Source organism: Cyprinus carpio, chromosome B17 (genome assembly GCF_018340385.1).
Source record: "Cyprinus carpio isolate SPL01 chromosome B17, ASM1834038v1, whole genome shotgun sequence".
Lineage (NCBI taxonomy): Eukaryota > Metazoa > Chordata > Actinopteri > Cypriniformes > Cyprinidae > Cyprinus > Cyprinus carpio.
The window spans coordinates 9,768,281-9,795,450 of NC_056613.1; the positions used below are offsets into that span (position 1 = coordinate 9,768,281).

The 27,170-nt window shown below is 36.9% G+C and overlaps 1 protein-coding gene across 1 annotated transcript in view; it reads right to left on the bottom strand.

Moving 5' to 3' along the window:
• Positions 1-7,423: 7,423 nt before the first annotated feature.
• The window catches only part of ryr2b (ryanodine receptor 2b (cardiac)), a 48,781-nt gene continuing 29,034 nt past the window's right edge, over positions 7,424-27,170 (bottom strand). The window contains 39 exon segments of the mRNA XM_042743105.1: positions 7,424-7,915; positions 8,067-8,118; positions 8,371-8,471; positions 8,748-8,812; positions 9,142-9,298; positions 9,831-9,965; positions 10,181-10,327; positions 10,418-10,484; positions 10,656-10,805; positions 12,984-13,114; positions 13,437-13,619; positions 13,821-13,907; positions 14,045-14,180; positions 14,807-14,871; positions 15,132-15,851; positions 15,933-16,462; positions 16,808-16,889; positions 16,982-17,086; positions 17,347-17,475; positions 17,713-17,801; positions 18,726-18,806; positions 18,939-19,012; positions 19,318-19,394; positions 19,535-19,614; positions 20,601-20,700; positions 20,905-20,955; positions 21,046-21,097; positions 21,500-21,609; positions 22,403-22,499; positions 22,720-22,832; positions 23,000-23,080; positions 23,170-23,220; positions 23,342-23,512; positions 23,801-23,893; positions 24,173-24,260; positions 24,341-24,581; positions 24,751-25,047; positions 25,145-25,263; positions 26,175-26,256. Coding sequence (XP_042599039.1) covers positions 7,820-7,915; positions 8,067-8,118; positions 8,371-8,471; positions 8,748-8,812; positions 9,142-9,298; positions 9,831-9,965; positions 10,181-10,327; positions 10,418-10,484; positions 10,656-10,805; positions 12,984-13,114; positions 13,437-13,619; positions 13,821-13,907; positions 14,045-14,180; positions 14,807-14,871; positions 15,132-15,851; positions 15,933-16,462; positions 16,808-16,889; positions 16,982-17,086; positions 17,347-17,475; positions 17,713-17,801; positions 18,726-18,806; positions 18,939-19,012; positions 19,318-19,394; positions 19,535-19,614; positions 20,601-20,700; positions 20,905-20,955; positions 21,046-21,097; positions 21,500-21,609; positions 22,403-22,499; positions 22,720-22,832; positions 23,000-23,080; positions 23,170-23,220; positions 23,342-23,512; positions 23,801-23,893; positions 24,173-24,260; positions 24,341-24,581; positions 24,751-25,047; positions 25,145-25,263; positions 26,175-26,256 — 5,285 coding nt within the window. The 3' untranslated portion in view covers positions 7,424-7,819.

A 27,170-nucleotide genomic window follows, 5' to 3' on the forward strand; every position in this document is an offset into this window, starting at 1 on the left:
AGTGTTCACAAGTTTGTTTATGTACTTGTGTAGATTATTCTGTCCTTTTTTTAAGTAACTTTGAATGTGTTGGAAAACTATGAGAGAGAAAAAGTAAAAAAATAATAGATAAGCCAGGGGAGAAGAAAAAAATGGGACTTGGAGATACACACCTCAGAGTTGCTGAAGGTCACCGGTGAGTCTGTTTGAGGGAGATTGAGACTGGGCCGCAGTAAACATACTCACCTCTGAGGTCACTGGAGCAGTGTGAAAATCAACAAAAGGTGGAGCGAAGTCGACCCATCCTGACCAGAGCATTCACACTCAGACTGCTTATCTCCCTCTGTCAGGCCTCTATCTGCTTGGCATAGCGCTAACTATAGAGCTTAGCCATTTGAACGCACACACAAGCACTTGCTTCTGTCCTTTAGTATCTCTTATATAGCTCCAGCTCAGAGCTCCTGGGAGTCGCGTCACATAAGTTACAAAGCATTCAGCATTGCTTAATCTCCTGCAATAATGTTAAGATTGAGTCCCTCTAAACAAATGCTTGACACACTTACGCAAACATGACTCATGGAGATTAATGTGGTAGCATCTTGGAAATGATGGAGGAGTAGCGGGAGACAGGAAAATACCCGTCATCATTAGCATTATTGTCAAGATTGTGATCGTCGTCATTGTCTGTTTAGTAATAGACTCACGACGTCTCCTCCTGCTCGCTGTCTTCTGCTTCACCGCGGTGAGTTAATCCTGCTGACATATAAGATCGCATCTTGCTTCATCGATTAGGCTTTAGTTCCTATGCTGGAGCTTGAGTGACATCCAGACATAGCTCTTTTCAAGCCAATATACAAGACAACTGCAGTATATTTGTTTCAAATGTGCAGCATGGTTGGAAATTCTAGAAGTGTTACCATGAATTAAATCAGTGGTTCTCAACTAGTTTTGCTTCAGAATCAAGATTTTACTTTGGATATTATCCACTGGTGACCCAGTGCAGTATCACAGTTGTTTAATGCAGATGCTTGCAATCAAACATGAATTTGCTTATAGCTGGAAATGTTTTACTGTATGGTGTGTTTGTAATATTTTTTAGCACCAATTGTCTCACACCAAAATGATTAAATTAATAAATACTGAACTGAATACTGCACCTGAAAACACACAGAACAGATTTAAAACATTCTGATATCAAATGAGGTAAATGCATTAAATCAGTGTAATGCCACTACTAGAAATGAATAATTTTATTTAACATGGATGCACTAAGTTGATCAAAAGTGAGACTTTTACATTGTTAATAAAAGACTGCATTTTTAAATAAATACTGTTCCTTAAGATATCAACAAAAATATTAAGCAGCTCTGTTTTTCACGTTTATGATGATAAGAAACTTTACTTGAGCAGTAATGTTTTCTTATGGCTCATGTGACACTGAAGACTGAGTAATGACTACAATTTTGCCATCACATTTTATATTAAATTTGAATATATATATATATATATATATAAAGAGAAACATATTTTAAAATTTAATTTTTCCCCTATATTACTGTTACTTTATTTCTGAGAGACACTTCTTTCAGAAACATAATCTTTGCAAACCTAAAGTTTTGAACCATATTTAATCTAACTCGCTAAATACAATAAAATCAACCTATTCATGAATTCAGTATTCTGAACCAACAAAGATTTATAAACCTGTGCATGGTTCTAAAGTTGCCCATATTTAAAATGCTTATATTTTAAAGTGCTAAATATGTTAGAATGTACCATACTTTACATACAAATACCTATGATTACTAATGAAATCACATTGTCATGACCTGTGACCCACAACAGACCACTGTTTTGGGGTGCAAATTGTCAATGTGATCATTTGTAGAAAACAAGACATTTTCTGAAATGAAGAAAGGAGTGGGGAAACCAGATAGGAATGGTGCAGGCCAGTATTTGAGGATGACATGGGGAAGTAAATACAAAGAGGATGAGAGAAATGTAGAGAGAGAGGAGGGAATGTAGGTGTTGGCACAATCCTCATGCACTACATTAGGCTGGCATTGTGTCTGCATTCCTGCCATACTGGACTCATACACACAGAAGTATCTGGAGACGGTTTGATCAGGTGGATGCTTGACGCATGTGATCACAAAATCTCTTATCATTTGCTTTTTAAGGCAGGGAGATTAGCTTCATTCACACAGGTTTTAAAAGAGGGTTTCAGAAAATCTGGGAAGGATTTAAAAGATCTAGATTAGAAAGTTTGGAAACGTTTGAAATGGTTTTAAATATGGGCATATTCCAACTGCTACAAATAACCAGATTCCATGAGGATTGGTTTCTAAATCTCTTCTATCAATGCTTATTTCAGCACATTTGAAGTCACTTGGGGGTGAGATCTGGAAGTTTGAACTGAATCCTCTGCTGAAAACACTCATTTAGAGACATTCCGGGGTAATTTATGGAGAACAGCATTCCTTAACTTCATTAGCATTTTATGAGAGTGATCAAACTGCATTCAGATCTATAAAGAAAGAGCATGTTCCTAACAGAAGGTGTGTGTTGACTGGGCTTATTGGTCTACTTTTGGCATCAGGGTTTGTAATCTAAATGGTAATATGGAGAACTCTATATTTGACATGAAGGTGTGGAGGGCCATCGGCGGCTGCGTGCTTTACAACTTCAAGTCGGTAAGACAACCATTGAAACTGCATTCAGTTTAGTGGGTGAGAGAAGAAAAGGCTGATGGATGCATGCAGTGCATAATCATAATAATATGTTACAATATTACTGTTTTTATGCCAATTCACTTCAATTCATCTTCTCATATGGCACTGACCTTGGAGGCTCTTTCAATGAACCCAAATCCAATGAATCCAAATGTCACTTTGTGTTTTTGGCCATGTAGGGCTAATGTTTATATTAGTCTTTGTTTTAAATCTGGTGACAAGTCTCAACAGGAAGGTTGACTGGACACTTTAAATGCTTTCTGTTGCCCATTTTGACAAATGAAAGGGTTGAAGCAGTGTCCTTCTCTTTGGAATGATTGTTTTTTGTCATCAGATGTCCGTATTCAACACTCCATTTTTCAATGCTTATTTTTTGATAATATGCCAGGTGGATGTGACCTTGGATGCCACATAGCTCAACCGTAATGCATCTGGCATCCCATTACCAGTATCAAATTTTTAAATGTTACTTTCAGCAAGGATATCTGCAAAATGACTAAATCGAAATTGTACATTTTTCAACTTGTGGAGCCATTAAACTGTCAAGCTCAAAGTGACAGTTAAATTCCACAGCTTCAGTGCCAAACAGAGTGCAGAGAGTCATATTAAGCAGCAAAGGAGCATGAAAAGTCAATTCGATGGCATATTAAACATGAGGGTGGATGTAGCCTCAAAAGCAGCCTCAGGAACAAATAGAGTCATACATAAACTCAGTACAACATAACAGATGTTATAAAGAAATAAATATATGAAGCCAGAGGGATGTAGTTAAGGGGTGCATTTGTCATTAAGGATCGCAGGAGCTTTTTTGTAATGCTGTCATCTTAAATTTGAGGCATACATTTTTCAGCTGACAAAACAGCACAGAGGAACCATTCTAGAGAGTGATAAAACCTGCCAAAAATACAAGTTTTAAGAAACTAAATATGAAATAAGAAAATAAGAATAATCCGTAGTGAGTGATAAAACCTATTCTAAAATAAAATAAACTGAAATGAAATAAAAAAAATCCATTTGTAAAAATGATTTTACCTAAAATTAAATTAAATTAAATTAAATTAAATTAAATTAAATTAAATTAAATTACAATTAAATTAAATTAAATTAAATTAAATTAAATTAAAATAAATTAAATTAAATTAAATTAAATTAAATTAAATTAAATTAAATTAAATTAATAATAGGTTTGTAAGAAATATTTTAAACATTAAATATGAAATAAGAAACTGATAATCCCTTTATTCCCTTAATTATAAAACCTATTCTAAAATAAAATAAAATAAATTATATTTTTAATGTTTAAAAAATAAATGAAATAAGAAAATGATAATCCCTAGTGAGTTTAAAATCTGTCCTAAAATAAAATAAGTAAAATAAATATTTTAAGAACTTAAATATGAAATAAGACACTGATAATCCCCTGTGAGTGATAAAATTTGTCCTAAAATGAAATAAATAAACATGATAAACCCTATAATACCCAGTACATACTATTATGACGCATGACACTAATAAATGTTGCTTAACATTTTTTTCATACAAAGCAATTAAGTAGTGAGATTTTGAGCAAATTTATAACATTAATATGCATATTGTTTAGATTGTGAGGTGAAATGTTGAATATTTCCACTAACTCTCCTTCTCTGTCAACATTTACATTCATCCATTTAGTAGATGCTTTTATCCCAAGTGACTTAAAAATGAGGAACATCACCAGCAGTTTGTCATAGAGCCAACAATATTCCTATTGCACAATGCCAAACAAAGCTTAGTACAAACTATTAAACACACTACAGCACAAGTGAAATGCACAAGAAAACTTTTGGACTGTATAAATACTGTACACAGGGGTCATAATAAGTGATTTTGTTTATGGTCATGGATTAGTTAAGTGCTTACAAAAACATGCATCTTTCTCTATCACACGCACAAACACAAAGCTTTTTTTGCCTTTGAAAGCAGTAACTTTTTCTCTCTCTGCTGTTCTCTGTGACTGTTCATGTCCTTGACATTTTGTCCTAGTAACTGCTTTGCCAGTCTGTGATGTGTTACAGGTTCTATATGTTTGTATTCAGTGCATTTGTATATTCTTTCTGTATTCTCTCTGGTCAGCTCTGCAGACTGACTTAGAAAAACTTTTGAGATGATGGATCCTGAGAGGAATAAAGAAAACTCAGGAGACTGACACAAAAGAAACAGTGAAAAAGGAAAAATGAGATGCGAGATGTGAAAGAAGCGAGTTTCTTTCAGGATTTACTTCTGATTTCCGGTGCCGAAGGCAAATATGCAAACACACACAAACACACAGTAATTAATTTCATGTGAAGCGGCTGTTGATAAACTACCACTACGTCGACTTCATAATTCCCTCAGTAATTAATTTACCCATGTGAAGAATTCATAATGAGTTCTGATAGCCCGAATACGCCATGTCCCTCTTAACCTTTGTTTTGATAAAGCAAAGAGCCAAAACAATTCTTAGTAGGGAAGGTCATAGAACAAACATCATTTGTGAAATAGCAAGTGGCTTATGAAGTGTTTACAAACCAGCTAGATTGTCAGCAGCCGTAATGACGTGCTTGAGTTTGACACTGATATAAATGAAGCCAGTACTGAAGACTCTTCATTCTGTTGGAGAACTGGAGCAGCTGCTTCAGAAAGAAGCACAACTGAAGAAGTACTGTTTGTTCTTTATAAAGTCCTTCTAACTCTCACAAGAGCTTGCGAATAAATCACATGCTCAATATATAATGAGCTGCAGTGCTGAAATGGATGATGAAGGTTTAAGTCTCTTCAAAAATATCATGCCAGTCTGCATTTGTATATTCAGAGGCTCTGGTTTTTTTTTTTTTTACTCATACTGCAAAATATACATATTTTATAATATACATATTTTCTGGCCAAAATATATTTAAAGTTGCTTACTACATATGTTAAATAAATGTTGTAAACACTGATGTTAAATTAAATGCATTTTTGAAATTTCAAACCTATATTAAGTTTCAACCTTCCTATACCAAAATATATTTTTCAAAATGTATTTTGGGGGCAAGAAAATACATTTCCAATCTTACAGTACAGCCTACAATTAGTCTAAATGTTGATGGAATCACCCAGAGATCCAAACTAGATTGCGAAGGATTCTTTAATGTTGATTTTTTTTAAATAACATTTTTCAAATATGTTATGTTTACACTTTTTATTCAAGAAATAATTTCTTAAAATGTAGCGTGAATTAATTTTCTTGGAATAAACTGCATTGATATATACTGAATATATTTTAAAATATATTTTCAAAAAACATACAAAAATACATGGGTAGAAAATGTATTTACATAAATATATAAAAAAAATTGCTGCATGGGAATAATCTATATTATATTACAAAATATTATTGTTATAAAATCCATTTTTATTATGTTTTTATGTTTATAACTAAAATTAGCTTGAAACATGTATCTGTATATCTGTTTTGTACATATTTATAGAATTTCTGCCACTTAGTTTTCCAGATACATTTTGGGCTCACTGTATATCTAAAAAAAAAAGTATTGTATATCTAAAAAAATTATAATGTATAAAATTATATATAACAATAATACAATAAAAATACTATTATTTTATTTATATATAAAATTAAATTAAAAATAACAAAATTAAACATTTAACATAAGTATATAATAGAAAATAATTTGTTGTCTAATCATCTAAAACCCTGTATATGTCTCAGGCTTCAGTACCGAAAGGCTCATCATCTAAAACCCCTGTATGAATCACGATTTGAGACAAAAATCTATTGACCTTTCAGCTTTCAGTACCTTTCAATACCAAAGGTCATGACGGTAGAATCTGAGAATAACTTTTTCTGAAAAGGAGGCGTGGGAAACATCCAGGGACCAGCTCTTCTGTGTCTGTTCTCCTTTGGTTGAAATATTCTAAATATGCTAAATTTGGACAATTTCTACAACATCCATGAAACACATCTACCATCTCTTCTCTCGTTTACACTAAAAAAATATTAACACATGAGATGACGGAAATCTTGTGGTGGAAACGAAGATGTGAAAAAATATGCTTACAAAATTATTCAGGCTATGTGGTCAATTTGGACCCTGGCTCTGACATCCAGGGACCAGCTCTTCTGTGTCTGTTCTCCCCAACCTGTCCTTTTCAGTCAACCTTCTCTCCACCATTACTCTCAATTAAAACTACGTACATGCTCTATATTACAGTGTGGTCAGAGCTGTGCGGTGATCAGTTTTGTCCTTTGTCTTGGTAATAATTCTAACAGCAGCAAGACTGCACAACGCTCTCGTAGAGGGGGGTTAACGCTTTAACAGCACCTCTGGAATGGCTGGAGATCAATGCGTCATGCCCTGCAGCGGCAACAACTCGACCAGCCGCATGTGATGTGGGCTGCCATTTAATTTCACGCTCAGGATCTGAGTGCTGCCTCTCACACAGAAGACAGAGAGAGAGACAGACGCATAGACAGGAGGTGAGAGAGATGAGAAAGCGGAGAGGATGGAGTGCTTTTTTAAAATAAGATGAGGAACGGGAGAAGACTGAGGGTGGATGAAAAGATAAGCAAGTAAAGAGCAAGGGATAGAAAAAGGACTACAGGAATACACTTACAGTATATATTTTAAGAATGTTTAGATATTTTTACTGGAAAACAAGAATACTGATTAAGAAAATAACTGAAGTGCAAATGAGGGAGTGAGATTCAACTTTATTACACTAATTGCGCTGCACTGTTTGTGTTACAGTCATGAATAATATATCAATACAAGTAAGTACCAAAAAAGTACAAATCTAGCAGTTTACTAATATTTTCAGTATAATGATGGTTAACTGTGAACATGGGTTCTGTAACGTTTCAAGCTAAAGAAATACCACATTCTAATTTATACTACTTACATTCGATCAAAAGTGACAGATTACATAAAATTGCACCCTATATGTCCAAAATGTGCAGCATCAGCTTGGTTCCTTAAATTCAACAATACAATATATTACTAAAATAAATATGTGGTGTAGAAAAAACAAGCATTCAAAACAGTGACTGGGTCACACACCAGCTTCTAACATTACAGACATGGAATCCTTCAGCTGAGCTGACCCTCATACTGTTTCCGGAAACAGTCTCCAACAGGAAAGAACTCCCAGCAGCGTTCCTGGAACATCTTCCACACGTATGATTCCTATTGTGTTACAAAGTGCAGCGGTCACAGTTCATTTTAGAATATATAGTGTATCTCAATGTTTCACATTTTAATGTATTATTAAGCACACATCTTTCATCTGAAATTGTCCAAATATCTCTTTTCAATAAAGGTTCATGGCAAGCTGTACCTGTCCGGTATGTTCTGTGACATCCTTATTGATGATATACATCAGAAAGAACCTAAATGGCAAACAAAACAAAACAATTGTAATTTGTTCAGCAAAAAAGGAAACAAGTATTCCATTTCACCCCGCATCACAGTATTTTCTAGTAACATGACATGCTTTCTGTTAATCTCAGCCTTAGACATCCTACCTACAGACTGTTGGCTAAACAAACACAAAATGGGAGAAACATCTGAAATTTTAAGGTCGAAATCTGATTGGTTGAACTCTACAGGATTTTCAGAGGCATAACGTCTCTTGTACTCACAGATAGTTGGCCAGGTTGTGCTCTTGCAGCGTGTGCGACTCGAAGCCATGGGGCACCGTGTCAAAATACTCGCTCCCAATGCCACAGATAAAACACTTAGTCTACAGGAAAAAAAAATCAGACGGCACATGCACTGTTTAATTATACATGATCAATTAGCATAAAACCCACAGCTACACCGAAGAGCGCCTGACATAGATTAATGACGTATTTACTCGCAGAGAAATAAAACATTAATTTACTGAAGCAGTGTAGCTCTGATTTATAATTAAAGAAATGTTTAGTTTTCGATAAATTAAATTAGTGTGTTAATAGGAACAAAAGATAACAGATGTCATAAATCTGAATGGATTCAGGATGTTAATGTGAAAACTCACCTCCATGTCCTCTTTAACCTGCTCCTGCTGGTCTCTCAACTCGCCGAATGCATCAATGATCAGACCTTTCAGACCATGACAACAGACCAGTCACAAACACAATTAAGTTTATGCCAAACATTTGAATCCTGAGTATCATTTCACACCCCAGGCATAAGACAATCCTCTAGCATCATACAGTCCTTAGATCTCTTCCCATAAACCCCTCTCAGCATGTGAGAGTGTGATCTTTTTAATGAAGCTCTCCAGTGCTGCTCAGCATGACTAAACTAAATAATTCAAACCGAACACATCGGTTCATTGTCCTTATTGAAATTTGGTGCACATTTCAATTCATTTCAAGTGTTTTTCGCAATTCTGGTAAACCGACTCTCACAATTATTCTGTCTCTTACCCTGAATGATGGCAAGGAGGATGACGATGACGAAGAAGAAGAAAGTGATGTCGAAAATGATACGGTAGAACTCAAACTCATCACCGGCCGGGTCTTCGATTTCATCTCCAATCCCTCCTCCGGCTCGCACACCAACGTACATGTGAAACATGTAACACTATGCACACATGAACATTAATATTTACAGATTTATTCACTTTTAATTGCTTTATTCCTTCACCAAAACAGTCACAATAGAAAGAAAGAAATACTTTCATTCAGCAAGGATGCATTATATTGATCAAAAGTGACAGTAAAATCATTTATAATGTTACAAAATATTTCAAAATGCTGTTGGTTTTGAACCTTCTGTTCATCAAAGAATCATGAAGAAATGTACCACAGTTTCCACAAAAAAATATTAAGCAGCACAATTGTTTTCAAACACTGATAATAAGAAATGTTTCTTGAGCACTAGATCAGCGTACGTATTAGAATGATTTCTAAAGGATCATGTGAAATAGCTGCTGAAAATTCAGTTTTATAATAAATTACCTTTTAAATTGCAGTAATATTTTAAAATGTTACTGTTGTTACTGTATTTTTGATCAAATAAATGCAGCCTCGGTGAGCATGAGGACTTCATTCAAAAAATAAACCTCAAACCTTTGAACATTAGTTTAAGTTAATGATAAAAGAGGGATACTCACTGTGAGCATATCATCACATTTCATATCCACTGGTTCACCGTCTTCGCTTTTGTTGTAAAATTTGCGGAAGAAGTTAAAGGCAACCACGGTGTAGAGATACACAACCACAGCCAACAGTCCCACTGTCAAAACCAGCTGAAATATATACTACTGTTCAAACATTTGATGTACGAAAGATTTTTGATTTTTGGAAAAATTTGACCAGTTAACTCTAGTATATATGTTTTATTTATTACAATGACATTATAATGACAGTAGAATGACATTCATATTTTTGAAGTGTGACTTGAGGGTCTAAATACATTTTGGGGCCTTTGTATAGACACACAAACATAAACCAAATGTAGTACCTGTTTGCCATTATGTGTAACAGATGACAGTATGGTGCGCAGTGTTTTGAAGCCCATGGCGATGTCTAGCAGGTGGGCAGCGAAGAAGAAATTGTTATAATGACCCAGGACTGACACAAACATATACCAGGCCAGGTAAAGGAAGGACTGAGAGAAAGAAAAACACAATTTCATTTCAGATTTGACCAATTCCTTCAGGTCTAATATGATGAGTGTTCAAAGAGTCAGGGATCTTACATTGTCAGTGAAAACCACTCCAAGCTTCCATATCTGGTACTTCACATCAATGGTGTTTAATCGGAAGCTGTGAAAACATGAGAATGATTTATTTGATTTATTTTAAGCCTATCGTATTGAACGCTGCTGCCATCATCAGGCACACACTGAAATCAGTTTTTCGATCTCTGCAGGTAAACTGATTGGGCTGTTTTGCTGGTGAAATAAATATGGTAAATAGGGAAGACAGGGTCGTTACTCACAGGGCAACCTTTTGTACGGGTCTCTTGCTCTCTGAGCCTCTGAGCTGAAGTCCAGAGCAGCTTTATCCAAACCCAGCAGCTCACTAATGCGTGCCGATCCGTACAGCCCTCCATATTTCGCCATCACCTGCAGCATGGAAAGCCATCACAGAATGAATCAAACACAGAAAAACTAAAATCACACAGCTTACTGTACCACATTCAGGGAGTAAAGCATTATTAGTTGGGCTGAATCCAAGTATTAAATTCAGCACATAATTCATCTCACACAGTTCATGCTACAGATATGAACGATATCTCAAAGCACGTGTCTTATATATTATAGGTCTGATGTTACTTATAGACACTGGATTTATGATTTCCACCAGGCGGATGACAAATAGGAAGCACCCCACCGACTGACACTGAAAGAGGAACCTGAGATTGAATGTCATAGACACTTGTGAGTGAGCCTGTAAATAACCACCAGCAACCAATCGGAACAACTTAGCAACTGCATAGCAACACTCTGGCAATCACCCACAACACCCCACCATCAGGGCAGTGACCTGACATGTCATTTTTTTCTAAACATAGAAATCTATTAAATTACAATTAAAAAATTAAAAACTAAAAAGAAAAGGTTATATTTTTATCATATTATCCAAAATCATGATTCAAATTGTATTAATATAAAAAAAAAAAAAAAAAAAAAAAAAAAAAAATAAAAAAAAACTCAAAACATATGAGTTGTGAGATACTGTCATACTATTATGTTCTTAAACGGTTTTGAAGCTACATTTTTTGAGTAAATATTTAATCTGTTCATCTTGTCACAGTCATGGACTTTCTGTTCCTTTTCTGTTATTATTTGGTCATTTTTCCGTTCCTCGTTTTGTTAATTGATTAATCCCCACCTGTTTCCATTCCCCTCATTACTTTCCTTGTGTTTTATTCAGTTCCTTTTGGTCCGCTATAATGTTGTATTAATGTTTGAGGCTAAATTATTTGGAAATGTGCCCTTTTTCTCCTGTGAATCATTAAAAAGAACTCTTTATATATATAATAGCACGCCAGCCCGGGCGTGACAGAACGGACCATTTAAACAGTTTTAGCGGGGCGTTTTTTCTTTGCGTGTTTTTTTTTTTTGTTGGTTTTGCCCCCTCTCGGAATGGAACATAGGCGTCCGACTCCTATGCCTGGAGCAAACCGTTCGCTGGAGGGACCATACCAGGGACTTTTTCGATCTGGCGTGCCTTACAGACTTCAGCTCGCTCATGCGTTTTACTATGCTGGCCTCGAGCGTGTAAGGCACGCCTCCCAGCGAGCGGTCCCAGAGAGGATTTCGCCGCGTTCGTGGAGTGGGTGCTGGAGCAAAACGTCTCCGTTCACCGTCTGCCCCGCTGAGGAGGAGATCTCCAGCCCCACTACCCAGAGACCAGCCAGCCATACCCCGAAGCTAGAGACTGCCTATCGCCGACAGGGAGGAGGAACTCGAGAGCGCGACAAGGTGTGTGAGCCGGCAAACCCCGTGCGTCGTGGGAGCGTTTGAGATCGAGGGCGTGGAGGAGCGCCCCGCCCACACTCCTGCGACTGAGGTGTGAGCTGCATGTGTCTGGGAAGTATACAGAAGAAAGATTATGGATCTAATATACTGGTTTGGGGAGGTTATTCCCTTCTGTTCCTTCGCTGGTTTCTTCCAGCCCTGATCCTCCTGTTTCCCTCCCAACCTCCCTCTCCCAAACCTGTCAGTCCTCTGCTCCTCTTCCGCTGGTTCCGCCCAGCCTCGACCCTTTTTTCCGCTGGTTCTGTCCAGCCCTATTTAATCTGTGGTTCATCTTGATTCTCCTGTTGTCCGTGGTTCCGTCCAGCCCTGAAATTTCTGTGTTCCTCCCATCCGCCCTCTCCCGCCTCCTCTTCGACCTGTCAGTTACCCCGCTGGTGCCAGTCAGTCCCGCAGCTACCCTGATCTGAAAACCATCTCCACAGCAAAGAAAACCCGGCGGCTCCGCCTTGGCTCCTAGCTCCCCTCGTCTCCACCGTGGCCCGGCATCCCACCTGCTCCACCGGGGACCTTGGTCAGTGGTGCCTCGGGAATTCCTCTGCAATCCCTCCGTCTGTATTAGCGGTCTTCCGGTGCCCCGCCTCCGCCTTGTTTCTGCTCCGCCTTGGCCCTCCGCAATTCCGTCACTGTTCATGCTCCTCCCACCGAACCATCATATTGAAGATCCACTGCCACCCTGGTACCATGCTCCATGCTCCTATGTGAGCCTTTACGGTGCGAGACAGTTCAAACACTTTAAATGCTTATGTGAGCCTTTACGAGACATTCAAACAGCCCTTACGGTGTATTGATGACCAATCTGTCCCACTGGCCTTTAATGTCATCTTCAGAAGGTTGCCCTGTGATATAGAGCCCGTCAAACTCCAGTTTACGAGCCAGCTCCTTTTCTCGCTTAAAAATGACCAAAGGAACCTGTCAAGGGTCAGATGATGATCAAGTTAGTTGGATGAGAGGTTTTTTAAACCTGTTAATGAATGATTGATTTGAATTTTGAAATCTGAAAAACTAAGGAAGAATGATCTATGACCAAAAATGAATAAAAATATTTCTGATTTCCCTTTATTTCTAGGTCACTTATTTGTGACACTTATCAGAAGGTCAGATGTTCCAGAGATGCTCTTTGGATAATCTTAAATCAGTCTATCAAAGACATGTTTTTAGTTTCACCATAAGAAAAATAGTGGGTACTTGCACAAAACTGAAGTGCCTGTTGTGTGTGTGAGGTGTGTATAACCTTCAGACAGTAGTAGCCGATGATACAACAGAGTGAGATGAGTGTGTGCAGGACAGCCAGACTGTGAAGAATCATTTTCATGTAGCCACTGTTCTCTTCTAGCTCAAAATAAACTTCCTGTGAATCCTTGGGGCTGTCGTCATGAAAAGCGATCTCCACATCTTCATCAATGGTTGACGAGACCTAAATAAAATAATTATATAGATGTTTTTGGTCAAATCTGGGTTTGCGTGGTTTAAACTGGTTTGGCTAGTATCTGGACAAGCCAGAACTACTCAGTTCTTTCAGCTGGTTTCTCAATTTAAGTAGCCTCAAAACATAAAAACAGACCAGCCTGACCAACAACATTAAATCTGATGTTTTAGCAGGGAAATCAATACTCACCTTGTAGAACAGAAGAATAAAATTGATGGCGAAAGTAAAGAACAGAGCCAATAATCTAATGTTGTAGAAATTTCTTGCAAAACAGTTCTGCAGAGAAAAGACATACTTGTAGGTCATCAGATCACATATGGATGTTCCAGTCCATATGGTTAAACATCTGTTAGTACTGTAGCTTGTATTGTGCAGCTGGAAAACAACAGAGACACATACAGAGAGAAACATACCAGCAGTTTGGTGCTATGAGAGCAGATCGTTTTCCAAACAGCTGATTCCTGGACTTCTGTCTCATCTGGTTTTGAAGAGCTGAGCTTTCTAAGTCTCCGTTTAGGCTTCTTTTCCCCTTTATGTTTATCCTCATCACTGCAAAATTGAAATGCAATATCTTGCAATGCACTCACAAGCGGCGCATAATCCTTCAGAAATTATTCTAATACGCTAATCTGGTGTTAATCAATGTTGAAAATGGTTGTGCTGCTTAATATTTTTGTGGAAACCATGATACTTTTTATTCTATGAAAATAAAGTTCAAACGAGCAGCATTTATTCGAAATAAACAATCCTTGCTGAATAAAAGTATTCATTCATTTAAAAAAAATCCATCTTACTGACCCAAACTTTAGAACAGAGTTAGTGTTTTAGACTGATTCAAACCAATTCATTAGACTCAGGATCTATCAATCTAACAAGTACTTGAATTTTTATTAAATGTGAAGTATTTGTTAATCTTCTGTGGGAGTAACAGTAATTCCCAACTTTCAATAATATTTTATTTTCACACCCTTTGAATTGTGCAGGGCCTAAACATATTTGAATTCAAGGCTACAATCGAGACAATTCAATGATCTCTTCATAAATTATGTTCCCTGAGCTTCCCGTGGGGTAGAGTAATGATACACTTGAAAGCTAAAAATCAGCGGTATGCCCTGTTAAAACAGCAGTATTTCCTGTTTTCAGAGTTTTATCTCTCCCCAGTCTGGAGCACTTACAAAGCTTTCTTAGTCTCTGAATCCTCCTCTTGCGCCTCATGAAAATTCTCCTCACAGATTCCCACCTGTTTGTAACATTGACAAATAAGACATACAGTAAATGGACATAAATGGACAGAGACTTAAGGGACAAAAATATTGGCTGGTTTGGACACAAATGCTCAAAGTGGACACATGTGCTTATTGAACACATATGTATACATAAATTTATTGGTGAAACATTCCAATTAGAAATAAATGTCAACTTCATTAACTATTTAAAAGACTTGGAATCTTTTAGACTTTTGTAAGCTGACCATGGTACTGTATACTCAAGACTATTGACCTGATATTTGGACGTGTTTAGAAATTCATCCAGACTGCCATGTTGGTCTCTGCTCGACAGTGTGTACTTTCCTCCTTCCTTCTTCAAACACAAGCCGAAAATATCTGTGAGAAGCTTTGGGTCCCTGGACACTGCAGACAGATCCAGACTCATCCCTCTAAGATCACCGCGAGAAGAAAAGGCATGTGTATGACACGTATTATTCTCTCTGAGCACCCCTTCTCCAAACCCTATGGTCTCAACCATGGTAGGATCCCGAAGGTCACCTAAAAGGTCGGCCAGTTTCATTTCTTTAGCCGCATCAATAATCCATCCACTCAAGAAGATGTGGTAGAGCAGGTAAAGGAAGAACTGAACCAGACCTAAAAAGGCATGAGTGATAAACAGCAGAACGATGTGGAAGAAAGAGAAGATCACTGAGATGATACTCCTGATGGTTATCCTCTTTAAGTGCTTTCCGATGTTCCTTATGGAAAAACAACTCAAGTCTTTGGTCATCCTGTTGTCTTCAGCAAGGTTTTTATTCTTCTCCACCATGTCTTTCTCCTCTTTGTCATCCTTTGCTTTAAGTTCCTCTCCACTCTCTGAACCAGATATTTGTGCAGCAAGCTGCATTTCAAAGATAGTGTCTTCACAGAAGTTGACAAATAGCTCCATCTTTTCCTTCTCTCCGCCCTTATTCACAACATCAAAGATGAACTGCCGTTTGCTCTCCTTCACCTAAATCATTGAGAACACACATTCGTATAAGACACACATTAGTAAACCACAAAAGCACATAAGCAAATGATTGCTTAATACCTGCGGTTTCTCCCACTGTGTGCGGCTGGATTCGCTGATCTCAAAGTAGAGCCTTTCGATCCGTTTTCCGCTGCCCAGGATTTCAATCCTTCCCAGGTGAGGATGGAAATACTTAAGCACGCTGTCTGCCAGCTCTAGGAAATTCTGCAAGCGGCCATCATTTGGCATGTGTTCGGACAGATTGGTCAGAAGAACAGCCACGTTAAAGCCAATATCTTTGGCCGGTTCATGAAATCGTGTCACAAATTCTGGGTAATCCAGAAGCTCGCTTTCCGCCGTCTCTGCACAGGATAACAGGAACTCAATCTCTGATTGAGAGTAGTGCTTGAAACCTTCCATGGCTCGGTGGAAGTCCTTTTTGGTAATGAGCCCTCTGCCGTCTGGATCGTATTCACGAAAGGATTCAGACGACGTGAGGTCTTTAAGTTTGAGGAACATATCAAAGAACTTGAGGATCATCTCCACATTGCTGGATGATTCTACTAGCATATCTACCATCTGTTTGCCAATGGTCCCATTCACTACATTTCCTATGACACAAAGAAATATTAATGTATGTCTTCGGTGGAGTTGCTTATCACTGAATTGAACTTGTTTCATAACTGATAAACTTTCCACAGTTACTGAACTGACTGGAGCTGAATAATAACACTATTGTCTAATGATTTGCATCATTTTTAAAGTTTGCATCAATTGTTCTGTTACTTACAGTTGGTATGAAAACAAGCACAATTCTGTTTGTGCATCCAACAAAATGTAAAACAGACTTGGTATACTGATATTAGTATATTAACATTGATTGGAAATCAAAAACACCACTTTAAGAAGCAAAAGAAGAAGTGCATTGAAAAGCATTAAAAATAAGATTCTCCTACCTTCAAGCATGGAAAGCAGCATTACCACCATGTCTTTTTGTAAGTCAATCAAAGCCTTCAGCAGCTCTATTTGGCTAGAATCCTGCAGACACAATTCCCTTGAGTTTCCTACATTTTTCTTTGCCATGAATAAATGAGCACATCAGATTTAAAGTAATTTGTCTATAGACTAACCTGAGAAAGCTTCATTTGCATATGAGCAAACACATGGAGGAAGCCAACTACAGCATCCCACAGACGACTGTGGGCCAAACTCTGCTGGTTTCCTGTACACGGACCCTAAATTAGGCAATTAAAAACTTAATTGAAATTAGTGAAAGAGATTTATTAAACGAGTTGCTTCACAACATAAAAACACCACATTGTGGTGCGTGAACAAAGGCAGACACAGCAGGTGTGGCATTAGGCCTCTGAGATGCATTAATTTGAAATAAAATATTAAAAAGGAATAACAGATCTTAGGACATACAGCTATTAAATATTACTCGGTATCACTACAATTTGACAAAGCACATTTTCATTTGCTTATGTGCATTTACCTGAATGTATTCAGTAAGTGTGTTGAACACCTGCTTGGCCACGCTGATGGCTTTGGAGAAGTTGTGCTGACCACGCTCATCAATCACATCCTTCCCTGAATAATACCAGTAGAAATCACTGATGGATTCCTGTAGATATGAGGCCATCCATCATTCTCAGTATCAGACAAACAAAATGGAGGTGGCCTGTCAGCAGTGAATGGTTTATGGAAATATTATTTGGAGACAAGCTCTGTCTCACTTTTTTGGGCCCTTCTCCATCTGGTGCAGAAACTCTCAAACCACTTACAGCAGCAAACATGCATTTTTCATTCTTTTTCACGTATATTACAGACAGGCAAAATAAAAAATGTTTATTGGGCTTGCCTGAACCCTGAGCAGATAGTCCACAGTGGAGATGACGATGTTGACCGTTGTGTTGTTTCCAGTTTGAGTCCGCAGGTAATTCTGGAAGTCTGTGGGGGAAATTTTAATCTCCAGTTTTTACAAAAATAGACCAGAATGTTGATGCTGTTAAAGATTGATATGTGCAAAACAGAGGTCAATAATAAATAATCCAATGATTTTATGTTTAGTTAACATCATTAATCTTACATTTAGAATGTACAGACTGTTTTTCCTTTTGCAATGTTGTGGATTCATTTTCTTTATGACGATACAAAACAAAACAACAAACATGTTTTGGTCGCTAGCCTGCAGCTGCAGTGCACCAGTGGGCTTCCAATACTGCCAGCGGTGGTTTTTGCTTATTGGTGATATTTCAAACATGTCAAGTTCCAAATACAATAAAATCCACTTCTAAATACATGCAAATACTGTTAGATGTCTCACCTGGATTTAATTTACACTGCCAATCAAAAGTTTTAAAACACTTGACTAAATTTCTCTTCTTAAAAACCTGATTTAAAGGCTTTTAAGTGCTTGAACTTGGTTTTAAAAAACAATATCATTTGAAAATTATTTATGTACTTATTCACTTTTTTACTTACATACTTGTCTGCTTACTCTCAATACTTTGTGATTCAGAGTGTGCAGATATGTAAACTAATATATAAATACAGTAAAACAGTAATATTTTAAAATATCATTACAATTTAAATATTATTTAAAATGTAATATTACTGAATATTACTAAATTTTAAGCAGCTTTTATTTACTCCGGTCTTCAGTGTCACATCGTCATTCAGAAATCATTCTAATATACTGATTTGGTACTCAAGAAACATTAGTATCAGTGTTTAATACAGCTGTATTGCTTAATATTTTTGTGAATATTTGAAATAGGTATATTTTGTAACATCATACATTTCTAAGTTACAAAAGTACTAAAGAACTTTGCACTATTAAACAAAAACTAAAAACATTATGTTTGTTCTAACCAGTATTATGGCCTTCACATAGAAGCTGGAGGAATCTGAAAAGATCACAGGTCATCTGTTCATCTGCCATTACTCTATCGCCTGAGAAAGAGAGAGAAGGAGAAAGCAAAATGCAGTACAGGCAAATCAATGTCAATAAAAAGAAAATACCTGCCTCTTCTGATAGACACATTCGTTTTTCAAAGCACTTTGTTGTGGATGTCGGTGATGTACCTGAATTGTCCTCAGCACCCACTCCTAAACTCTCCGCTTTGATCTGCCTCTCAAATGCGTTCAAATCCAGCACGCTGTGACACACAGAATTACAACAGCAACATCAAAACCACAGTCCTCTTCTTTTTAAAATACAAACTAACACAGACACTCAACAGACACTTCCAATTACCGCAGAGGAACAGATCGAAAGGGAAAAGAGTGATGTAAAACGATGTTCTTTTCTCTTGATTATACCAAGTAACTTTGAAATTGAACACAGAAGGAAGATGACGGCGATAAATGAGTGAACAAAGCATTTCTCCACTTTTAGGTGGTTTGAGCAGCTGCTTTCTGTCAGGGAAATGTCTCACAATGCATTAGCAAATAACAGCTGAACCTGCAAGACTGCATTAAGCCGACCAGACTATGAAAGAAGCCCACGTCTCTCTTCTGTCGCAGGTAATCCAGCATTTTCTAGGGAGAATTCAACAACAGAGAGATTGAGCATGAAGATGTTATATAAAAGTTGGTTTTGGTGTTAAATGTCAAAACTTTGGGGTTTTGCGTTATCGCCCAAACATATCTGTAATCCAGCCTGACCTTTTGAAACTTACCTGCTGGACAGATGTGTTTCCTCCATGCAGGATTGCAATGCCCAGCTTTAATGTGGCTGCTACCATAGGCCCCATATCACCTGGTTCAAATATCACATCTAACTTAACAGCATAACATTTGAGCACTGACAATAATAAAAGTCACAGCCAGCTGACTCAAGATATCAGGATAAAGATATGAATGGTGACCTGTGTCTTACACCAGGGGTTTTCAATCTTTTTGCTGTCAACAACCCCCAAATATAAAGATACCCCTATGAGGGACCATTTTTCTAAAATGTAATAAAAGCTTCTTAAAAAAAAAAAATAAAAAAAAGAATACTTGTATTAAGGAATATTGCATTAAATTGATCAAAATGACAGTAAAAACATTTATAAGGTTCTATTTCCAATAAATGCTGTTCATTTCAAGAAAATGTTTACAGTTTTCACAAAAATATTAAGCTGAACTATTTTCAAAATTGCTAAAAATATTTTTTTTTCTTGAACTCCAAATCAGGATAAATCAGCATGATTTCTGAAGGATCATTTTACACTCACATGCAGATTAATAGCTGCTGAAAATTCAGCTTTGCCATCACAGGAATAAATTACATTTTAAAATATTCTAATAGAAAATAGTCATTTTCAATTGTAATAATATTTTGCAATATTATAGTCTTAAATGCATTTTTGTTTAAATAAATGTAGCCTTGTTGAGCATAAAACTTCTTTCATAAACATTATAAAAATACTGTCTATATAATAGTTTTTGTATATGTGTATGTGTTAATAATTTATGATAATATTTTATATATGCAGTACATATTTAAAAAAAAAAACTTTTTTGTTAAAAAATAGGGTTGTCAAAATAATAAACTATTTTAGTAATCTCATGATGAAACAGTAACAGTAAAATAAAACAAAACAGTAACATCAGTTTCTATAGATGTAAGAATTACGGTTAAACAAATTCAATTAATATCCTAATATGTTAACTGGGACATTTTTGGTAAAAATAAATAAATAAATAAATAAATAAAAAATCTTGCTTTTTTTCCATGGTCCCCCTTGTTTTGACTGATACCTGTGCTGGCGCTGAGGTTCTGTAAGACCATCTCAGCAGCTCCGCGCTCATGAAGTCGGGCCTGCTGATACAGCAGCCTCTGCTTTTCCATCTCTTTTTCCTAAGACAATTAATTAGTAACGCAATCAATTCACTAAGAAATAAAACATACCAACTGTTTCTCAAGTCTATTATTCCTGAAGTCAATCATTGATTACGTAATTAATGAACCCAGATACAGTACATAACTGTGTCAGCATCCTCAGACTTTTCTCCTACAAAGAAATCAATAACAACTCAGATTGCCTTCATTTCCATTGCTCACCTCAAATGACTTCAGGCCATCTTCATCCTGGTCTTCCTCACTTTGGCAACTCTGCAATGAAGAATTATAGTTTAGCTTGAACACTGCATGTGTTTTGTGGCAAAAAGATTTTGCTCAGAATGTCCTAGCAGAGCTTCTAACCTTGGCCATGATGTCAACATAGCACATGTACAGGTCATCATCCTCAAGCTTACTGCAGATACAAGTGACAAGATTAAACCAGGATGGATAAGATGTGTTTCACAACTTTATCATTTTCAGGCATGGTTCCAATGGAAAGACCAAATTTTAAGGTAGCATTAAAGATTTGACATATCACATATTCAGGGCAATCAAATATACATATCCTTTTTAGTAAATATATTGATAGAAAACAGTTCTAAATTAAAATGCACAGTTTCAACCAATATTTGAGTGCGATACATAATATTTTTCCTGATTTGTTAGCTTAATGAAATGTTAAATGCAATCAACAGTGCTAGCCAAATATCCTGTGGGTCTTATATAAAACAAGTCGGTTAGTCTGCTTCCATTGTCTACATGCAAACACAAACAAATGCATGAATCAATCACACTCAAACACACACATACAAACCTCCTCTCAGTCAAGGCACTTTGACTGAAGAGATTGATAAGCTGACAGAGTGGATCGATGTTGTTTCTCTGCTCCACTCCCTCCTTCAGGATCTCTACATGAGTTGCTTTCTGATGGGTATAAAAGTATTCCTATTACTATCAAATCTAAAAAGCTCATATATAGCCTTGGGTTCTATCTGGAATTTTCTATATATTCTTACAATTTGTGCTTCACATTACTAGAAGAGACTGTCCCATTTTGTTCTACAACATAAATTAAACACTACGCTACTGTTCAAACGTTTAGGATCGGTAAGGTTTTTTAAGTCTCTTTAGCTCACCAACGCTGCATTTATTTGATCAAACATACAGCAAAAAAAACTGTAATTTTGTGAAATACTATTACAATTTAATATAACTGTTTCTATTTTAATATATTTTCAAATGTAATATATTCCTGTGATGGCAAAGCTGAATTTTCAGCAGCAATTATAATATCGTTTTCAGTGTAACACAATCCTTCAGAAATCATTCTAATATGCTGATTTGATGCTTAAGAAACAGATTATTATTATCAATGTTGAAAACAATTGTGCTGCTGAATTTTTTTTTTTTTTTTTTTTTTGTAGATTTGTTGAGTACATAAACTTACATCATTGTAGTAATATTAATAGCACTCATAAATTGAAACTGCTATTCAAAAAACCCATTACAAAAACTCCCAAGGGAACCTGCAGTGAATTAGTCACCTCAGGGGTGCATTTCCCAAAAGCATCGGTAGCTAAGTTCCAATGAACTCTATTGGTAACGGCAGAACTTGCAACCATAGTTGCTTTTGGGAAACGTACCCCAGGTTGGGCTACACATACGTCATGATTAAACAGCTTGACTGGTGAACACAGCCAATCAGAAACACACTCACAGCCAAATCCTCAATTAGTCTGTCCTCAGGTGAGTCACGCTCTGCCTTCAGCCAGACTCTCTCGTAACCCTGCAGGAAAAGGTTCACCGCTCTGTGCCTGCAGAAAAAGACAAATTTCATGTTAAAAGCTAGTAATTAATATTGGTTTCAGCCCAATGAAACATAAGGAATATGACAGAATGTCCTCTTTATCTGAGTTAGCTCAACAACATTGCAATTCACAAGTATTTCTGCTGCCTTCAGCTTTTATAACTTGGATAATTCATAATGCAATATGAAGAGTAAATGGACTTGTCATAACTCTCTTTTCAGCAAACCTGGGGAGATTGTACAAAGGAACCATTCTCAAACAAGCAACTACAGCCCGTTTCCTCTGCTTAGACAACATCCTATGCCACACTGCCCTCTTCGTCTTCTGAGGGCGCTCCACCTGACAGAAACACATCTTTATGTAAACCATTTACTAGAAAAGAACCATACAAACAGCAGAACTGGTCAAAAATCTCCACTGAACTTCACTGGTTCATGTTTGAATGTATTTATATGTGCCATCAATTATCATTTGCAATCATTTGTAGTATTCATTCCCAGTCTAACCTGATCCAAATGGAAAAGAACCCGACCGATGCTTAAGATCCTCTCAACACTGAGGGGATCTACTGAGTATTCACACAGATCCTGGCAAAAAGAAAAAGTGAGGTGAGGAGGCTCAAATAGAATTTTCACAGGACTTTATCAGCTCTTTCACAAGTTGTCTTCTGGCTCACCTGTTGCAGGGTGCTGCAAATGTACGCTCTGACCTCATCCTCTGTGTCCCTCTAGAAGCAGATGAATGTTTCAGGTGTCAGGAAAAAGAATTACGGTATTTTCAAGATGAGGAATGGATTGATTTTGCAAACATTTTTGCAAGTCATTATTGATCAGTATGAACAGATGTACCTGAGAGAAACGGCTTTTGGCATGAGTGACCAGGCCCTGATAGCCATAGCAACATCCATTCATGGCAACCGAGAGGAGTTTTTTTGGTGCCGCCACAATGAGAGAGGTGTGTGTGGAGTAACAATCACCCTTCCTCTTCACCTTTCTCCTCTCCTGGTTGCACACCCCTCCCTAATGGAAAATCATACAATTTAGATTCATTCAGTATTATTGAACAGCATATTTGGGTTGAGTAATGACTTGGGCGTTTATTAAAGTCACTGCAGGCCTCTGAGATTACAGGCCAAAGATGAATTTCTTTTCAAAGAAGAGTGTAAAAAATTTGGACAAAGCAAACTTGGTCAGGATTGAGAGGAACTAGAAAGCAAAATGTATTACATGGTCATTTACAGCGTTAATGAAGGGAAAAGCTGAATGTGTTCAAAACAAGTAATAACAGTATTAGTGAAATGAAGAGACCTTATACATCCTGCTTTTGCTGCTGTTCACCAGGAGTGTCATGTTGTTGATTTCATTTTGAACAACAAAGTTCTGTTCTTCCCATTTGAAATTCTAAACAAAAACAAGGGTGTAAAAGACAAAATGTTTAATGAATAATGAATGCACAAAAGGTGCAAATCAAAAATAACCATTTACCATAAAAATAATTAAGTACATTTGCAATTTCATGTGTCATATGCATTTGTCATTTTTCAGGACATCTTCAGATAAACTCTTTTATTTATATAAATGAAAATAACATTTTGCATTATATGACCCCTATAAAAGGGGTTGAGTAAATATTAGATATTAAATCATTGTTACTTTCATAAATATGACAGACTTGCTCACATGAGATTTAGCCCAAAAAATGAAGACTTCAGCTACGAGGGAGAAAAGCTTCTCAGCATCTGCATCCACTTTTCTCAGCCAACTCATTCTGATGATACCGAACACAAGTAGATTAACCAATAGTGAATTTGAAACTGAAAACAGGTTGAATACTGCACTGTTTCTCACCTGTGGAGGTCTATAAATGGAATGAGTAAAGGGTAAAATGTGTAGATATCTTGGACCAACACAGTAAACCTTTCCTGGATGTCTAACTCCTGCTCTGAGACATCGCCATGCCCCTCTGTCTTCAAATGCTCCTCCTCCTGGAGCACTGACTCCGCCCTCTTCCTCAACTTTTCCATCAAAGGCAGGAAGTGGCTCTTCAGGAGGTGTGGTTCTGCCTTGCTGATGAGAGGCTGGCCAAATACTAAAAGAAATGCTCTGCTATTTATGGCATTCGTGGTTATATTTGTACCTTCCACTGTAAATTGGAATTCATTGCAATCACAAAGTTTGTACTGCACTTCTTTTTTTTTTCTAAACACACTAAAATCCCCATAATCTAATAATTCACTTCTCTAGAGGGACCAGTTTACCTGCGAGGCGTTTCATCCAAGCACTGTCTGTAGTCCCCAGATGGGCGTGGATGATGGAGAGGATGTGACCCAGCAGGGCATTAGCATGCTGGGGTGTGACACAAGAAAAGTGGCCCTCCTGGGATGCTTGGTTATCAGCTTCCCCCCAGCGAGAGACATAACTACACAGCAGAGGAAGCGTCACCTCAGTAACCTTTGTCAAAAGGGCATGACGGGCCGCTGGTCCTGCCTCTGCGAGCTCTTCGACCTCTGAGAAAGCCTCCTGCAAAGTGGGGAGGAGCCTACAGGCTCTGCCAGCTAGAAAGACAAGACCAAAATCCATGAGGAAAAATAGCATGCGGCAATGAGAGTGTGTTCACGTTTTTGTGTTCTATTGAACTTTTCTTGCCTTTACCTTCACTCTCTTCATTACTCAGAGTGTCAGAGAGGGAATGAAGGTCAGTCAGCTCCAAGAAACACACAGGAAAGGCTGCAGATAAAGCAGCCAGACACTCCCCCAAGACCGACCTCTGCCTATCAAAACAAAGATAAAGGCTGATCGGCAGATGAACTATAAACCTAGACATGAGCTAATAACTATGGAGCACACAAGTCTCATAAGGACAAACTGAACAATAAGTATTAACAGTAATAAATAATCAGAATAAAATAATAAGAGTCAAACACCCTAATTAACACAATTTGCTAAAAACAACACATTTGTTAAAGAGTTGGTTCACCCTAAAATAAATGTCCTTGTCATCATGTCTGCTCAAACCTGTATGCTTTTGTCTTTGCGTAGAACATAATAGGTTTATTTTGAATATAGTTCAAAGTGCCCATGTCAGAAAAGCTTCAAAAAGGACAAAAAATACCACTAAAAAAACTAAATATCAAGTACCACAACTGTTTTCAAGATTGATAATAAGAAATGATTCTCGGGCACCAAATCATCATTTTAGGATGATTTCTGAAGGATCATGTGACACTGAAGACTGGAGCAATGATGCTGAAAATTCAGCTTTGCCATTGCAGGAATAAATGACATGTTAAAATTAATTATATATCAAATACAGAGTGTGTCTAAATAGAAAATTCTAAATTGTAAACTGTTTAAATTTAAATTGTTATTTTAGTTCTCAATTTTATTGTTTTCTTTTTTTATTATTAAATCATTCCTGGCATGGTAATCATAAAAGAATTCTTGAAAAACATTTTGATCAGTAGAGTAAATATCAGTCTGTCTCATCATATAACCTTAGAAGACTTAGAATATAGTGCAAGAGTAGTATAGACTAAGTGCATTTATGATGTTTTTAGACAAAAAAGCTCCATTCCATGTGTTCCAACAACAGAAATAAAAGCATGGGTTTGAAACAACATGATAGCAAATACTGACAGGATTTTCATTTTTGAGTAAAATAATCCTTGTGATAGAGTGTTACCTCTCAATGAATGTACCACTGCAGGTGCCAAGAATGTATAGACAGCTGAGTATCCTGTAGCAACAGGAGTGCACTTCATCTACTGAAAGAAATAAAATAAATCATATATTTAAAAAAACAAATCTTTTCTTCTAGCATTTTTGCAAGCACTTTTGCATCTTTGAAGTTCAGAGCAAATAAAAAACTGATTCTACTATGATTCATCCCAACTGTGTGTGAGATTTATTCATAAAACAGTTGAATTGCAAAAGAGGAGTAAAAGGGGTGAAATTTTATCTAATGAAATGGTAATGAGTTCATACAGAGCAAAAATGTACAGTATGAATGATTCAACACATGATGCTGCCATTCTACAAAAGTGCTCTTATCGCAGAGAAGCCTGCTGCAGTCCTGCAGTGTGGAGCAAACAGTGTTTTCTCTTGCCAGTACACTTGTGAAGATGATTGTATATAGAAGTAATATAAGGTCATGTTCAAAAAGAAAATGTTCTGGTCACAGAGAATGTGAACAAACACCAAATGCCGCTGGATGAAACAGTGAATGTTTTCTCACAATCAGCTGCTTTAGATCTGGTGCAAAACAGTATAAAAAATTACTGAATGCACATTTGAGCTGAACCTAAAGAGATTCACCATTGCCTAGAGGCCTTTTTGAAAATAGTCAATTCAGAAGAGAGGACGGTTCAAAGTGTTTTGCAATTCTTTATGCCTTAACTGCACATTCCCTATTAAATATATGCCCATGATCAGACATAAGAAGGGTCAAACACAGGGCTGAATCCTGTGTAGACAGGTAATCAAGTGCCTCTCTAATTGGCAAAACAGAGGTAACTGAAAAGGGAAGTGATCTGCTCAACCCAAAACCTTTGTGAATATTTTTCCACTGCCTTTCCACACCCTCCATTTATTTTCCCTCCATCTGTTCATTCATCATAGGACACACTAATCTGTTCATTATTCACCCAATTAGCTGCTGCTGTTTCTTCCATGCATTCCA